General features: G+C 44.2%; 2 protein-coding genes across 2 annotated transcripts in view; one reads left to right on the top strand and one right to left on the bottom strand.

Annotated features, from left to right (window-relative positions):
* Positions 1 to 7,915, bottom strand: part of afg2a (AFG2 AAA ATPase homolog A) — a 102,012-nt gene extending 94,097 nt beyond the window's left edge. The window contains exons 1-10 of the mRNA XM_079167106.1: positions 7,704 to 7,915; positions 7,043 to 7,167; positions 6,724 to 6,881; positions 5,859 to 5,917; positions 4,394 to 5,032; positions 4,188 to 4,317; positions 3,964 to 4,020; positions 3,573 to 3,696; positions 1,674 to 1,775; positions 1,258 to 1,411 (exon numbers count right to left, since the gene is read on the bottom strand). Of these exons, the coding sequence (XP_079023232.1) occupies positions 1,258 to 1,411; positions 1,674 to 1,775; positions 3,573 to 3,696; positions 3,964 to 4,020; positions 4,188 to 4,317; positions 4,394 to 5,032; positions 5,859 to 5,917; positions 6,724 to 6,881; positions 7,043 to 7,167; positions 7,704 to 7,878 (1,723 nt within the window). The 5' untranslated portion in view covers positions 7,879 to 7,915. The remainder of the gene's footprint in view (positions 1 to 1,257; positions 1,412 to 1,673; positions 1,776 to 3,572; positions 3,697 to 3,963; positions 4,021 to 4,187; positions 4,318 to 4,393; positions 5,033 to 5,858; positions 5,918 to 6,723; positions 6,882 to 7,042; positions 7,168 to 7,703) is intronic.
* A 607-nt stretch (positions 7,916 to 8,522) lies between these two features.
* nudt6 (nudix (nucleoside diphosphate linked moiety X)-type motif 6) lies at positions 8,523 to 17,995 on the top strand (the record flags this gene model as incomplete). The annotated part of the gene is made up of 5 exons (XM_079167908.1): positions 8,523 to 8,775; positions 9,749 to 9,952; positions 14,135 to 14,190; positions 17,169 to 17,223; positions 17,589 to 17,995. 5 exons carry the CDS (start codon positions 8,523 to 8,525, stop codon positions 17,957 to 17,959), a joined length of 939 nt encoding a protein of 312 aa, XP_079024034.1. The 3' UTR covers positions 17,960 to 17,995.
* Between the last annotated feature and the right edge of the window lie 82 nt (positions 17,996 to 18,077).

Genomic DNA, 18,077 nt, shown 5'->3' with positions numbered 1-18,077 from the left:
CCGCAGCTCTGAAGCCCTTCTAGCTGCATCCGCATCACATTTCACCCCGGTTTGTGTTTCATTTCTACTATTTCCAGATTGAACGAGCCGACAGAAACAAACGAAGCGTTAAACGCGTTCTGAACCTGGCGTACTCGTGAGGGCCTGTGTTTTGTTTAGTGATTCGGGGTTTTGGAGACTTGAGGGGAAGTAGTGAGCGGAGTCAAACAGGGTTGGGGAGGTTGTTGTCTCCCTCCGGGGCGTGAGGAGGGTTTCTCAGAAAGCGCTGCCAGTCACGTCTGGCCCTTTAGCGGACGGTAAATCACGCTCCTCGCCGGAGTGCTTCCGTCCGCACAGCAGCCCCGGCTCCCTCCTCAGCTGGAAATGCAATACGCCACGAACGCCCGGGCGCTGGGGGACCACCCAGGAGGCTCACGGGGTCACGCGCAGAAAAACAAATGTGCCTGTGCTCGCACAGTCACACACACACACACACACACACACACACACACACACACACACACACACACACACAGTATATAAGCCAATACGCTGGTCCTCGGGATGCGAGGTGGATCGGTTTGTGGCGTCAGTGGTGGGGGGTGGGGGGGGGGGGGTGCAGAGGAATTTCACAACAAGTGGTGGTTTCAGTGGTTTCTCTCACTGGGATCTGAATACCACAGTAACTCACAACTTCCTCTCTGGCGAACATCAAAAGGATGGTTGACCCCTCCCCGTGTTCAAAGAGGGCTGCAGGCACGTCAGAAATCATCTCAGAAAAATTGTTAAAAAACTAATTTAGGAGGAAATAAGTCACCAGGGATTGTGGTTTGGGCAAAGTATTACGAGCTGAGGTGGAGCCTAATGTGCTCGAGGCTCAATAACAAACCGTTTGTTGGTCGGGTGCCTGAGCCTCACGAAGCGAACCGGACTTGCTTAAAGTCGGCCAGCATTTTGGGCCCAGCTGGCATGAGCGCCTTTTGGTTTCCGAAATGATGTTTGTTTCGGGAAGAGGAATTTAAGTACTGCACGACTGGTCTGAGTAGCTGTGGATTGTTCTTGGTTTCATTGGCATTTGTATGATAAAGATTTATGACTTTGTCACAACAGAAATGTTTGCCTCTCTGGGACATGTTGTGCATCATGTGGAGACGGGGACGATATGTGGAAAAACACTGCAGGCCACAGTCAGACTGCCATCGGGTGCCTACGACGAGGAAACGTGTTGTTGACTCTCTACACGGTACACAGACAGACGGTAGGTCAGCGTTTACTTGCCCGCCTCTTTGCAAACGGCTGCGAGGTCGGCTCCTACGTATCCGTGAGCGCCGTCGGCCAGCTGCGTCACCTCCTCGGCGGTGGCGCTGCACGGCACAAAGCTCAGCTGCTTCTGCAGGATATCTGCTCGCTCTGCAGCACTAGGAACTCCCACCTGCCGTCACAAAATCAATGGAACAAATCAATGGTAGAACAGAACGGTTCTTTTACACTAATTGTAAAGGAACCCTAGAAGGAACCTTGAGGAACCCCAAACCATAAACGGATGGAGCACTTCAAGGACCTTTGTCGAGATATGTCCAGCAGTGTGATCATAGTTATCAATAATAAAACAGACAAATGGTAAATATCTGTAAGCTTCCAATGGTAAACAGGTGGGTGTACACACTGTTACAACAGTGTGTGGTAGAACGCACCTCCAGCTCCTTGTCGAAGCGCCCTGGTCGGCGCAGGGCGGGGTCGAGGGCATGGGGCCGGTTTGTGGCCCCCAGAACCAACACCTGACCCGAGTGACCCTCCTGGAAGGAAAGAGAAAACAAGGCGCACAGATCAGTCTTGTCCTGGTAATCCTGCTTTAATGTCAAGTCAGGCTGCGTTCTCCTTGAAACACAGGCATCAAAATCACTTCATAGAAGATTTAAAGACAAATAAATGTGTTCATGAACATATTTTAGTGGACAGTAATAATAGACAGTATTCTGCGGCAGGAGGCCGGGGTCACAACCCTTCTCATTGGACATAGAATCTTCATCCATGTTTGATCAGCGCTGCAGAGTTTGAGCAGTGATTGACAGCTGCGTTAGGGGCTCCTCGGCTCCGATTGGTCCGTTTTCCTTCGGGCACGGTAGAATCCTGTAACTGCCTTTAGGAGAACTAGAAAGAGGCAGAGGAACCTTATTTTGCTCCACACATTATCTGCCTCACGTACCACCGTCAGGATTTAGAGACATTTAGAGACAAAAAAGGTATTTTTAAATCAACGTTACCAGCTGTAACTATGAGACGCTGCTAACACACATGTTAATATCCCAGTGGTGCTGATGCTTCTCCAGGCAACACAGTAAAGGGTTAATTCTTCAGTGAAACCTGTTGAAGCTGAGCTGTGGGGACGATAGTGCTGCTTCACCATTGCCATCAACAGTGACAAAACAACAGAAGATGGATGTGGACTGGTACATTTCAAACCACCACTGCCAAATCTGCTAAGTTACACACCAGGAATTACATGCAAACTGTTTCTAGGAGCGCTAGGAGTCAGTTTTCACGAGAGAATACTTGACCCCGGTCTGATGCTAAACTTCAGTCAGTCCTGTGTTTATCTCAAGGTGGTCTGCCTGCAAGATGAGAATTCTTTGTTTTTTTCTTTTCCACCTTTCAATACCGCGGGGAGAATCGAAACACAAATAAATTACAGTGCGAGCAAGAATGCCGAGGAGCAGGAAGCGCTTTATCAACACGAGGACCTTGGATCTGGTGTGGAAAACAGACGGGAGCGTAGGTGCATCTGTGCAACATCACCAGTCCAAATGGCGGCTGCTCTCGGCACCGCGCTCATGGAGATGTACTTTGCTGATAAAGTTATGCCAAATTGGCAGGTCATGGCAACCTTTGGTGATTTGTTTCCCAGGCTCCCACTGGGTGGTTGTGTGTGCGTAGGGGGGGGGAGATCATCTTTTTTCTCATCAGGCCCTGACAGAGCGCTCGGAGAACAAACGACACCCCAGAGACACAAGCCACAGTGTCTGAAGGGCGTCCAGCGCGCAGAGATGCTTTCTGCATGACAGTCTGCGTTTGCGATGAGGACATTTCCTGACGGAGCCTCGTTCTGCTGCAGAGAGAGCCGTCTCCTTAAAGTCACGGCTGCGACGAACGGCCGCCGGTGAATGTTAAGCAGACCTCCTCGTAATAACGACACAGAGGGCCGATGGAATAAGTAGAAGGCTGTACGTTTCATGTCGTAAGCGCGAGGCCAAGTAACGAAAAGAGGACACAGGAAGAAGCGGCTTTCATCATCAACTTTAGAACTTTAATGTCGAGCAGAACCGACTGAAACTCCGGTCCATTCGCCTGGTTAATACATTTGGTTAATTCATTTCGGATTTTATGATAGCAGATATGTGGCTTCAGCACGATTAACTAAACTAATCACATATCATTTACTGAAATGTGGATTAAGAGTGAAGTTATTATTTTCAAAGAATCACAGGAGTGCAGCTCCACATGGAACAGTAGAACGGAAGAAAACTTTTATTTGAGCCTCGTGATCAACACCTGTTGGGACGTTTTATGGTTGAAAAGGTGAAAAGGACACTTACTGAACCGATCCCGTCCATCAGAGTGAGGAGAGAAGCAACGACTCGTTTCTCCACCTCGTTCTGCGCTCCCTCTCGCTTCGGGCACAAAGCATCCAGCTCATCAATGAAGATGATCGCAGGCTGTCTGCAAATAAAACGAGAATGGGAGAAATGTTTATAAATTATGTTTTATTAAATGTACTTGGTGTTTGAAGCACATTAATAATGTTTACACTGATAATATGACGGTTTCATGTGTACTCTCATGCGAGTACATTTTTATTGCACGAGAAGCAAATATAATTCCAAAGGCCAACGGAAACAAAAAGACGTCCCGTGTTCTGCGTGAACAGGAAACGTACTGGGATCGTTACTTCAGGGCGTGATCAGCTGGTTGGACTACAACGTTTACCTCTGAGCCGCTTCAGTGAATATCTGCCTCAGCCGCGCTTCAGTTTCACCATAGAATCTGCAAAAAACAGAAAACAAGGTATTTACTGAAGTGAATTAAACTATTCGACTAGTTAAGTAGGACTTCAGATGACATGCAGGGCGCCGTGCATTATACTACTATTCACACATACATCATACTGGGACAGAGAGGTGATGCAAAGCTTTTGAGCCATGTGACCGTACTTGCTCATGATCTCCGGGCCGTTGATCACCGTCATGTGAGCTCCGACCTCATTGGCTATGGCTCGTCCAATCATTGTCTTCCCGGTGCCGGGGGGACCGTACAGGAGCACTCCTCGGGGCGGTAGGATCCCTGCAGAGATTGTAGCTCGCAGTGAGACCTTTGCTTTCTTCTAATGATAAATTAAAGTTTGCGCTGTGTGACCTACCGTAGGTAGAGAACAACTCGGGGTGTTTCAGAGGAAGCTCAATGGTCTCTCTGATGACATCCAACTGGCTGCTGAGCCCCCCGATCATGCTGTATTTAACCTTAGACCTTTCAGCCTGTGCATCCGGATCCTCCTGCCCTGCTCCGTGTCCGACACGGACTTTAGTGGAGCAGGACAGGCGGTAGAAGGTGTCAGTACTCAGTGCACCACCAGGGGGAGCTGTGGGGAGTTTCTCTGCCTGCTCTGAGCTGAGTGAGCTCTCCAGGCTGACGGCCTCCTCCGCTGACGCTGCAGGAGGACTCTGGGAGGACGGCGTGCGAGGAGCAAGGGGCGAGGAGACAGGAGCGAGGTGCGCCGGTCGGCGCGGGGTGCTGGCCGCGGGGCCCGGCTCTCCAGGCGGGCTCGCTGCCCCGTCGGCGCCGTCGTCCTCCACAGTGAGCAGGCTGAGCTGCAGGGAGAGGTCGGCTGAGGTGGAGTCCAGCACGGAGTTCATCACGGAGGACTCCTCCAGGTCTGGGGCGGGAGCTGGTCTGTGGAGGGTGACTCCATCCTCCCCTCTTATGGACTCCACCCGCAGACTGCATGACCGGCCGAAGTAGGTCAGGGAGATGAGGTTTCCTGGCAGAATCACGTTCCCAACTGGCACAAGACGCAGACAAAACAGTGGAGTTAGTCCAGCAAAGGAAACGCATCACTCACTCTGGACTAAAGTTTAAGATAAACAGACATTCAAAACCAGGAAACGGTATTCTTTTTGCCAAATGGGGTAAATGTACTGTTCTTGGAGTCTAAAGTGTATTAATTATCCATCTATCTATGTATGTATGAATGACGGGTGATGGAAAGAGAGGAAGAAAAGAAAACAGGACCTCACATTTACCTCACAGGAAGAGCACAATGTGAACCAAAACAGAAGCGTATACTGTTCATAAAAAAGCTCAAATTACTGTATATATATATATATATTCAGCAAATTATTGTAAATGTAATAACAAATATTATTGTGCAGAAATGTATGCAAGAAGAATATCCCCAACCCAGAATAAACACACACTTGTTTTTCAAAAGAACAAAAACATTAACCAGTAATATCGTCAGTAAATTACACTTTCATTTCATTATTATCATAAAGACAAAAACACTGTAACATGTAGATAACTATTTTTTTAATTTGAAAAGATGCATACTCGTGTGTCTCTAAGCATTTCCCTGTTTGGCCAGAGGACGATCTTTATCAAGAGCCATTTGCTGAACTGCTACACGTTTCATTTCCTTTCCTTTGATTGGAGTAACAAGCCTGGAAACAATGCCCCCCCTTCTATTCAAAACATCAAGAATTGTGGTTTAAAGCAATAACTGAGCACCAAGAATCAGAAACAAAAGGATTCCAACAGATTTCCACTCCGACTCTGAAGATGCTTTGAGGCAACAAACGTGCGACAGTGTGAAGAAGTGACCCACTTACCCAGAGACCGCAGGAGGAAGCTCTTGAACTCATCCGTCTCTAGTGTGTCGTCTTTTGACCTGAATCAAAGTCATACACATGTGAAGAATTAACTACAATCATCATGTACATTTACATACAATTGAATCAATCATACTGACATTAAAATCTATTTTACAGGAGCAGCATCACACCAAACACACAGCTTACAAAACATTAGAATAAGTACAGAATGATCACAGAACACGTCACAATGATGTCATAAGATGCAACATGAAAACTGATTTACGTGGATAAAGATTATAACACATAGATGCATGATGTAGATATATACATTCTAGACAATACTATTTGATAGTTTGGCATTTGAGCTGCGGTTGCGCGGTGTAGCCAGCAGATGGCAGCATTTACCTGATACACAACATAAAGGTGTTCCTGCCATAAAGACGATCTGGATGCTTTTTCAGCTGACAGTCAAATTGTTTTACATTTTTAAATAATCACATAGCGCCACTGGTTTTGTATTGGGATCTAAATGTTCGGCTGCTGAAAACGTAGTAATGAGAAAACCAAGCTCAGTGATGAAGTGAAAAACGAGAAATATGCATATTAAGTCTACTGTCGGTGTTAAAACGGGGCAGAAATATATAAGAAATAACTCTCAGTATAAGGAAATAAAGGTCAACAGCACCACAAACTACAGCCTCCAACATAAATGACATCCCTTTAAAAAAGGTTTCACCACAAACTGAACATTATAACCGTCATGATCATTAATTTTAGCAAGGTTTACCTAATAAACAAGCACCTATAATGCAATACAGTAAAAAAGAAGTATGGTGTGACTGTGATACTTTATTTAGTGCCAATGAGACCGAGATGTTACCTGTTGGAGAGAAGCACCTCCTCGGCCTGGAGCACCGGACCCGTGAGCGGGTGCAGCGTCACCTCGTCCCCAGACTTCACTCTCAGGTTATTCTGAGCACACTTCTGAAGACCCACTCGTCCACCAGGAAAGGAGGCAACCGGCCAACCGGAACACACCTGGACGACACCGGGAAACAAGGTCATTTACAGGCAGCTGAGAACAAGAAATGATTCATCAACCAAAAAGGTTAGACGGACGCTAACAGAAAACAGCTTCACACATGTAATAAGTGAATCAGTGGAGATGTAAAATAACAATAGAGCTGATTACAAACGACCTCTTGTTGTCCCGTGGGACCCGTCAGCAGGACCGGCCTCCCGATGCAAACGCTGGCTGACTTCATGGAGTTGAGGCTCAGCTGGACTAAAGTTGATCTGCAACTTTTAGGAGTTTTGTCGTCAGCTGTGAGGGAAGTTAACAAATATATGATGCGAATCTAAATAAATAACACAATGTCATTCAGGTTTTACTTGAATAAAAGTGAAGTAGTATTTGCTCCCAGGTATCAAAGAATCATTTTAATGCTGTAGCTTGTTCATGTGGTACTTAGTCTAACTCATTTATTTAACTACTGAGTAGCAATGCATCTTATTTACTAATATAAATATACCTTTTGAATGAAAAAAATAACTTTTATTTTGTCCACCAGCAAAAACTGACAAACCAATTTGCACACTGTGCTCTGTAAACTGAAAGACACGTTTGCCTCAGTCAGTGAATCATGTTAAATATGCTTCAGTCGGGAGACTAAACGATGAAACATGTCTTAGTGGTAAGTTGTAACGGTTAGTTATAACAGCATCACTGAGTGTGGCTGGTGTCATGGCGGCTCGTCCATCTCCACCACTGCAGATTGGTCCATTTGCTGATCACATTTACATCCCCTACAACTGTGTCAAAGCCTGTTAAACGTTAGTGTTTGTGCCACAAAGTCTCACCTTTGTCAATGAAATCGATGACAGTGAATGAGTTGCTGTTTACACTTCTGCACGTTCCTCCCTCGTGGCCAGGTGTCTGCAGGCTGGAGGAGTCATCCGAGCTCTCCTTCGACAGCAGTGAACTGTCTCCTTCACTCGCTCTTTTCGATTTGCTTTTATTTTTCTTTGAAGACATTTTAATAGTGAAGATCTCCTCCACGTGAACGCGCAGACATGTGTAAACACGGAGCGGCGCTGTAAACTTCCTGGTTAAAGTGTAGTCCCGCCCCCTTTTACCGTAAAGCCTCGCTTATTTTACGGCAGGTGGTGTCCTTTTTGTATTTATTGCATTTTAAAACATTCCTGTTTTACTTCAATTAAATTAGATACAAAAATATGACAAAACAGTTGAAATAAAGTTGGTTTTAATTTTGAAAATTAACTATGAGTCTGAAAAAAATTATACAAAATATGATAGAAAAAAATATAATTTAAAGTTTCTTTGTTACCAGGGAGTAGAAACACATATTTAAATATAATTAAAAGGTATTAGCACACATTAATTAGGCGCAGTCTAAGATTCGGCATGAATAAAATATATCAATCGGTGTTTTTTTTTATAGTTTTTGACTGTTAGTTTGGACTTCTTGTTCGCTTCTGTGAGCCAGATGACGTCTTGCAGTAAGTGCCATTTTACCAGAGCATTACGGTATTTATGCAACCTCCAGGGCGGAAGTTTACGTAACTGTACTGTTCTCACGTTGCCGGCTGAAAATTGAACAACCAGTTATAGCTTAAGTTACCTTTAAACGGCTGCGTATATCTATATATACCAGTGACATGGCTGCTTGTGCCTTCGCTTTAAAGCTGTTGCCGTTGGTGGGAGGAAGGTTTTGCGGCAGAGCGTCATGTCCCGCACGCTCACCTGTGCGTGCGTTCTCGTGCGCCGCAGCTCGTTCTCAACTACACAAAGTAACGGGGACCGGGGCTCTGACGGGCAAAGGGGACCGCTTTGGTGGAGTGACGGTGAACCTGGCTGACATCGGGTTACCGGCTGACATCAGCGAGAGCTCATTCAGCGGGTTGCTGCAAGGTTGGTGGTCTCACTCACAGTGTGATATGATTCATGCACAGGTCAGGTCTTCTCATTACACAAGCACACACTAGAACAGGGGGCTTTGAGGTGTGTGTGTGTGCACGAGGGACAGCGGTCAGCTGTTACACGTGCACTGAAGAAGATGCAGATGCCCGCAGGGTAAAATGTCCCTTAATGTGTAAAGGAGTCAGGTTTCAGCGTGTCTGCAGGTGGATGTTTGACACTTTGCTTAATAAATAGGCTGCACTCTTTATCGTTGTTGGTTCAGGGGTTTGAATTTCATCATAGATTTGATCCAGAATGCATTAATCTCTTTTTACCAGTGAAGGGAAAGAAGAGAGCAACCCCATGAAGGAAAATTAAACATGAAGGGTCTTGTTCAAAAGGTAAAATGATTAAAGTGAGAGATTTTTGAATTTGATATCAGCAACTAACTTTCTTTTCAATATTTATTAATAATAAAAATAATTATTTTTCAGTAATAAACTGTAAAAGAAAAAGTGAAAACGCTCATCACGAGATGGTCTTTAAACTGCGAGTTTTCTATTGCTTAAAAGTCCAAAACCTAAAAGATATATTTTATTTCATTTATGATTGGTTGATTATTCAAATGATTGCAAATAGATTTTCTATTTATAGATAGTTTGACAGATTAGGAGTTTAACTGTTTCAGCACAACATCATTTCTATCTGCAGTCTTCCAGTCACTCTGGGATTTGAACCAGCAACCTTCTGTTTTAAAAAGATCTGCTTCCTAAACCCTTCAGGCTACTTCCACTAAAGTGTCTCTGCTGCTTGTCATCCGTCTCTTCTTTGCCTCCCAAATCATATTAAGCATTAATTAAAAAAAACAATTTGCTCTTTCCCGTCTGTTTCTGCAGTTTATTCAATAAAGCAGTAACATCATTAATAATACATATTTTTAAAGTGTGTCCATCCCGGTGAACCTTTTGACTCGTATCCTCCATAGAGTCGCTGGTCCAGTGGAAAGCCGAGGGGAAAGTCGCAGTGTGGCTCCGGGTGCCCATCTCTCTGAGCCGATGTGCTGCCGCCGCCTCCACTCACGGCTTCACCTTCCACCACGCCAAACACGACCACGCCGTGTTGGCCCTCTGGTTGGGAGACGGGGAGAGCCGGCTGCCGGGGTTCGCGACTCACCAGATCGGAGTGGCAGGTAGAGATTTCTTGCCTTATTATTACCTATAAAAAGGTCCACTACCTACAGAGCTTTCTACTACAGCACATGGTGTTTGTCATGGATCTGATGATGACCATGAAATGCAGCTGAAAGCTCTGGAAAAGAAACATGAATTTAAGTTAAGACCATCATTTATTTACAGTACTTGTCAACAACCCTGTTACCCTTTTGTTCCTTTCAGCACTCGTGCTATAAAAACATAATCACAATCTTTCGGTAATTCTTTATCGTCCCTATTTAAAGATAAAATGTCAACAAACTCTTAGATACACAACAATACAGAGATAATCTGAGCCTGTTAATACAATATCAGTGTTTGAGCAAGCACAATAAAAATGAGATGAAAGCCAAACATGATTAATGGAACAATTAAATGGAACGTCTCAAAGTCAAACATCAAAAATAGAGAACAGAGACAAAACCACCGCTCACCCGGCGTCAGACTTCAGCATCTGCATACGCTAATCTGTGCAAACATGTTTTTAATAAGCGAGCTTTCAGTCAGAGACCTTCTTCAAGATGACAGCTGAAGGTTCCCTTGATTAGCCTTAACGCTGAACACTTGTGTCAGTCGGTTGAACGTCTTCTGGCTGAACATTTTGGGAAGTGTAGTCCTTGGTATGATGGACTACAAGTTAAAGACAGAGCTTCTATAGAGACGGGCAAGAAACACCAAACAGCACGTATGATATACCATATGTACAACAACATAGAATATGTAACTATAGATAAATGTGACATAAACAATAGTCTTCAGCGAGCATATCGAATATTTTATAGTTTATTCATTGAAAACACTCAAAATCCTCTCTAAGAACCAGGGGTTGCAAATGCTCTAAGTAGTTGGTCCATATGTCACAATATACAGTCAACCATTAAAGAACAATAGAGCTGAAGCAATAAGCAGATTAATTAGTTTCTTTATTGACATAAAATGTATCGGCAATAATGACAATAACCGTAAAAATCTCTCAATTCACTGTTCACAAGATATGGAGGCATGATTTAAAAGGATGAATCCATTTTTTTTGCTACTTTAAAATCATTTATAAGTAGCTGTGATACAATATATTTAAGCCCGGGGGCCTGTTTGTCTGTTATGCATTTTTCAACTTTGGCCCATTTCTTTAGTGGAAATAGAAATTCACTCATCAGGATTGAGAGTGTGCTACGTTTCTGATCGTCCAGCAGAGGGCAGAGTGTCGTCTTTTACCTTTTTAGCAGCAGGATGAACATGGAGCATGTCAGAACATGTCCAGAGCATCCTTCAGTATGGAAGGGGTCCAGAAATTCCCCTTTTTTTGTTGCCAGAATGCCCCGGTACAAACACTGATGACACTGAGGTTAGGAATCTGAAATGCGGAGCTGTTTACATGATCTGAAACTTGTTTGCTCGGGCGCACGCAGCTTTATATTACACAAGAGAATAGCACGTAATGTACAGTCAGTCAATGATAGAGAAGTTATTTGTGCCCCAGGAGGCTTTCAAACTGTCCGACCGTAAACCCAAAAGTCAAACGTGGGTATAGTGAGGTCAAAAATGACCTCCACTGACTGTTACAAACAGGCAGGGGTTATAAGTCTGAGAGAGCAAGATTCAGGTTGTAAAATACTCAACTTCTCCTTTAATTCACGGTTGGTGAGTAGAGGTTTGAGAACAGGAGGAGTGGCAGTAATACAAGTAACAAGCATAAACTGAAGTGGACGTAGTCAGCGTGGCATCGCCATCTGGTTTATGGACTACGGTTTTGAACGGCATTTTGACCGTCGCCATCTTGTTTTTTTTGCCACAACAATTGACACGAGAGGGTGGAGCTATGTACATCATGAAAGGGTTAAAGTTCAAAGACGAAAATGCGTAAAACTCCCAGGCGCCCGACAGCATACTCTGCTTTATGGTCTATTTGACAATTATTTGACGAATTTTACAATGTTAACATGTTTTAAATGAAGTGAGAAGTAGAGTCATTTTCTCATAGACTTCTATACAAACCAGACTTCTCTTTGCAGCCGGAGGAGTCGCCCCCTGATGGCTGTTAGAAATAATGCAAGTTAACCTGCTGCCGCCAGGTAACAAGGTAGATGGGATTCTGAGAACAAGTGTGTTCTGCAGCATCTCCAGCTGTGAGGCGGGCGTTTCTCAGTGGGCGTTAACATTCTACATTAATATTTTAGATGCACAACATAGATTAGTCCCGAACGGTCGATCGACGCTAACGCCAGCAGTGACGTGTTTCCATCATTTAGTCTGCAGCTCAACAGAGCATGTTGAAGTGAGCGGTAACCTCTTTAAGGTCACGCGTCAGCTCAACTGAAGGTTGAGTAAGCCGCCCTTTTAACGAGGAATAAAGGAAATGCGTTTTGGCTCATATGTAATGAATTAGCATCATTAACGTGAATCATAAGGAGCGTTTCATCACCTGGTGACTCACTGAAACTGTAATAATTGCATTTTGGACAGCGTTGACTCTTTTCGATGCCTTCACCCCGTCTTACAGTACAGCATGAGTGAAAACTAGAACACAAGACTTAATCCTGAAGAAATACTATCGTTTTCATGGAAACCTCAGCAACCAAATCATAAAAAACTAGAATAATTAGTGTTCTGTAATGAAATCCATCACAAGTGAAGTAGAGCGACTCTCAATCAGCATTGTGACCTCATGGTGACCTCGTGGTGACCTCATGGTACTCTCCAGATGTTGCTGTGACCCTATAATGACTGTTAAAACCATAAATCAGCAGAAGCAGCCTACATGAAATACGGATGAAGAGAAGACATCACACTTTGTTGTGGCTCATAAACCAGCCGTGACCTCAAGCGATTAACAGGTTTTTGTTTTTTTTACTACAGAACCCACACATCTGCTGTGATGATTGCTTCTGGGCTTTTTTGTCTCATAATTCATATTTCTCCTTGTGAGCATTTGGTTTCCTCCACTGAAGGCTACGTAATGATAGCCTCCGTTAGCAGCAGCCAGACCTCCTCCCGCGCAGCGCCGTGGATCGGTGGATGACATCAGTTTCCACTTGGAAGTCCAAGTCGGGCCTTTTAGGACGACCCATCCCTCTTTTACACATCTGTGACATTCATTTAAGGAGGCCCGTCCCGGTCAGTCAGACGGAGCAACCGGAAAAGAAAGTGGCCCGTTTTCCCTCCTCTTCTTCCTCCTCCTCCTCCTCCTCCTCCTCCTCCTCCTCCTCCTCTGGAGCTGTCAGCGGCACATAGCTGCCTCTCTTAGTCACTACCTGCTGAAAAAAAATGTGTAAACGGTGAAGTGGGATGTCCACATCGTTCACAAGTACGGCTGAGTCACTCGGACTCTGTTAAGAAAGTAAAGAATTTCATTTAATTTGAAGTCAACCCTCTGTGCTCAGACGTCAATGTGCTCTGTTCTTCACTATTTTGGAAAACTAGTTTGTCCGTATTTGCTCTAAATGTAATGCTGACGTTAAAGCGGCTGTAGTCAATTTCAAACTCACCGATTGGTTATCAGCTACTCTACACACAGACATTTTTAGCAGCTCTCTATTCTCTTCAGTCAGACAGCTCTGATAAACCCAATGCACGGCAACCTGCCAAACCAAACAGCAGACAGAGAAAGTTAGCGGCTAGCCAGTGAACGCAGCGGAGCGTTTAGCAGCTCAAGAGCCAATCAGAACGCGTATCAACACTGAAGCCTCTGGACGTTACACTACATACTCTGTTTGAAGCATATTAAGGCCGTATAGTACTTCAAACTGTAAAACTCTTCAGCTGGCCCTTTTGATTGGTTTTTCTTTGGTGTAAGAGTTTGAGAAGTGGAATCAACTTGAATCTTTTCAAATGAAGAGCAACAAGCCCATGTTATTGTTATTTATTGCACTGGTTTGTCCGCGGACTTTATTGATCGTCTACATCAGCGACGTGTGAAGAAAATCTCAAATGAACAAAGCAGCTCTCGCTGGCCGGACAGAGAATCCGCTCCGATGCTTCTTCCTCCGCACGGTGAAGGTTTTATGTCGTGTCCAACCTCATAATTAACTTTGAACTAGACTGCCAACAGGTCTCCATTTTAAATAGTTGTTCTCTCAGTACCTACTTCAGCTCAAAATGCACTGGGGACATATGTGCTTGCAAAATATGTGAAATGTCTGATTGATTGTTTGGTTTTGCAGGTGCAGTCGTTGATGAATCGAATGGAAAAGTTCTTGTGGTCCAAGACAGAAACAAGGTAAGTGAGTCACTGACTATACTGTTACAAATTGCTCTCCATTGCATTCATTTAATATATATATTTATTATTGCCATATAGATAGACCGTATTAATTGATGAAAAATGAATATTTTCTTAGTTTTATTTTCAGTAAATGAATGTATGCGTTGGCTGTAGTCTTGCTACTTTCCTCCAGGAAACTGTGAAATCTAGGAGAAGTATTACTTTGGTTATTTCCTAATAGGAATGCAGCACATGAGAAGGCTGAGCACAGAGCTGTTATTATTCATATTAGGTACAGTTGACAGCAAGACACATTTCTCAAAAAGAAAAATTCTGACATATTTTGGAAGGTTAAAAATGACCTTTTGGCTGCTAGTTCACCAGCTCTTGTCTGACCCTTCCGTCCACAGAATAATGAATAAAAAAGAGAGCCAATGAGGCAGCAGATCTCCTGCCTGTGATTAGTTGTTTATTCAGTGAGCTGTATGTTGCCTCTGTTGATCCTCACACACTCAACAGAGCTCCGCACAACATCAGCTGACCTCAAGCAAACCCGGTGTTTACATGAGCCGAACGCTAACAGCTCTGTGAGTGCGTGCCTCTGTCCGCTCTCACAGAGCTCTGCTGTAGTACTCAGGTTATGAGGTCTAGTTACAACTGGGCTCTTTTCAAAAATCTTTGCGGCACAGATTTGTTTGGATTCTCAGCCCGGCCAAAACAAGATTGCACCGTGACGCCGCAATTTAGAAACCAATTATGATTTAAGATATAAAACACAAAGTGGGCATTTTGTAGCCAAAATAGCAAACATAACTGTTCTGGTAAAGGCAGCAGCTCCTGTACTGAATTCAAATATTATATTTTGTAATGTGACCACACGTCATCAACCACTGCTGCTAAAGCTGACAGGCATTCAAAGCATCAAACGTCCTGGCGCTGAGCGTACTCATGCATGTGACACGAGATACACCAGTGTACACTAGATCTTATGCACAGTGTGAACGTAGCTCCCTTCACAGCGAGCCACCGTTAAAGAGGGAAATAAAAAGCATGACAAGATTTCAACGGCACCAAAGCACCAAACACCAGCACAGCGTCACAACGGTCCCCACGGTCCCCACGGGTGCCCCCCTTATACACGGTCTGTGGTGTGCCCCCCTTATACACGGTCTGTGGCATGCCCCCCTTATACACGGTCTATGGTGTGCCCCCCTTGCTCAGACCATCTTCAAACTCGTCCTTCATTTTTATCTCAACTACACGCCTGTAAAGTTGTGTGACTGCATCTTGCACACTTGGCAAAGTACGCCAGCGCCACATCAAGCCATGGACACACACACACACACACACACACACACACACAGACTCACAAGGTGAAAACAAATAACAGCATCGCTGTCGCAGCTGGTAACAATCCTGCAACACTGTGCATCAAAGAGCAGAGAGTCTGAGCCACTTTAACACACAACACAGCAACAGGACCACATGTGCCATCATTCAATGCCACGGAGCCGTCAACGGGCAAAAGACAAATATCCAGAGGAAGAAAACATTTCAGAGTTCAGACGTCTGCTGGAAGGAAAATAATCAGTTTCAATAATGTACTGCAAGACCCAGGACTGATTTATCACATCAGGGATTTGTCCCCACTTCAATGTTGGTTCAGTCAAAACCAAATCGATCTGAAGTCATCTGACTAGACCGGACTGTCTAAAGTAATTTCCCCCTAAAAATGTTATTTATACACAATATAGAAGTGAGTAAATTGAAATCATTTAAATTCTTCCGTCGCATTAATCTCTCTTCAGTAGGAGTAATCTGAGAAGCAACACGTGGTTCCTGTAAAATGTGTCTCACACAGCAAACATAGTTTATAACTGACAGAATACAAACGGGCCAGTTTGCTGACAACATGTGTGCCAGCCGGGAGTCTTCTGCATAGAATGTGCCTTAATGGCTTTTGTCCAGAAGCAGAGGGAAACAGTTAGTGGGCCTGAAAGTGTGGGAAGAGTTTTATCTCTTCCTCTCCTCCTCCTCCTCCTCCTCATCGAGCGGTTTACTGGAAACGAGCCTTCTCCAGTAAGAGTCTGGCCCCAGGCAGCAGCAGCAGAGTCTCTGGCAGACTGAGGCGGTTCAGAGCTCACGGAGGGTTACGCACTTCCTGTAAACAAACTCGGACGTTATCACTCTCACATCAGCACAACACACACGACTGGCAGATCCCCAGCGGACTGAAGTGGTTTCATCCAATCGTTCCCCTGTAGATTCAGCATGAACAGTTTGTGCATGTTATGGACTTGACAAGTGTTTTTGTTATTATTATTTTCACATTTTACTCTGAAAAACCACACTGATTAGAGTTCAACAAATTCCCTTTATTACTTCCTTTCCAGCACACTTTATAAACCGCTCCAAACATATATAGCATCATGTCGACATGAAAGTAAATGCTGTAGTGCATCCGTGTTCCTCACAAAGAGAGGATTTGCTTAACAAGGAAAATCTAGGATGAAATGGCATTTATTTAAAATAAAAGCACTGCATACAAAATTCTTTAAGTAACTACAAAAATATATATACAAGACTGACATCATAACTTAACCAGCAGCATACTGTTATTAAATATCAAGTGGTGAAACTGTTTTTGAAGACACACTTCACCGCATCAAATGTAGAAGTCTAAATATAAAACATGAAACCAACGGACGCTCAGATCAGAGCATCCAACATCTCTTTGATAATTCAGATACAGACCATCATCCTTTGAAACACATTATCTGTTATCGCTGTGACTTTCTTTAGAAGAAGAAAAACTAACTACTGTTACACTGTAAGACCGCGCCGTCCCATTTAAAGAAAGAAGTGACTTCAAACTGGACGGCACCGATTTTATGATTAAAAACGAGACTAAAATGAACATTTATTTAAAGTATACATTTACAGCAGTGCCATCTATCACAATGGATGTTAAATACTCTGCCCTCGTATTTCAGACAAAGAATGCTTGGAAGTTCCCCGGCGGCCTGTCTGATCCAGGAGAAAATATCGGTGAGTGTCACAACAAACTAGTACAGTACATGTAGCTAAATCCTACCACTTTAGTGTTAAGCTTAAAGATGATACATTCATTTGAACTGTACAAAATAAGGCACACAATATATATACGCTAAGATAACCGTTTCTCTAAAGTCACCTTTTCTATTTTTTACATTTCAAAAGCAGCTTTAATATTGTATACGTGACCCATCAGAAAAAGCAGCCTTAAACGTTCGTCTTTACAAAAAATATATGTATTTTCCTGTTTTCTTCCATATATAAACAGTCCGCAAGGTGACTCTGACAAGGGAACGTGAACATAATCCTTTTTGTCAGGATCTTTTAAAATGCTTGATATTTAAATGCTTGTTTTTCAGGGGCCACTGCTGTCCGCGAGGTCTTCGAGGAGACCGGCGTTCACTCCGAGTTCAGGTCTCTGCTCAGCATCCGGCAGCAGCACAACCACCCCGGCGCCTTCGGCATGTCGGACATGTACATCATCTGCCGACTCGGCCCGCTCAGCTACGACATCAACTTCTGCACCCAGGAGTGTCTGCGCTGCGAGTGGCTGGAGCTCGCCGAGCTGGCGAAGACCGACCGCACCACGCCCATCACCTCCCGCGTGGCCGGGCTGCTGCTTCGCGGCCTGGAGCGAGGCTTCGGAGAGATCGACCTCGCCATGGAGGAGCTTCCCGCCGTCTATTCGGGGATGTTCTACCAGCTGTACTACAGGAAGCTGAAATGCTAGCGAGCCTTCATCCACCCGACAGGGGGGGGGGGTGTATTACTCGTATTTAAAGTGTATTTATGACTGTTTGGTTTGGTTTGCAGTGAGAAATATGGTGCAAATGTCGCAAAACTACAAG

Source organism: Pholis gunnellus (genome assembly GCF_910591455.1).
Source record: "Pholis gunnellus genome assembly, chromosome: 10".
Lineage (NCBI taxonomy): Eukaryota > Metazoa > Chordata > Actinopteri > Perciformes > Pholidae > Pholis > Pholis gunnellus.
Note: the sequence above shows the minus strand (reverse complement) of the source record. Positions and strands in the feature narration are given on the sequence as shown.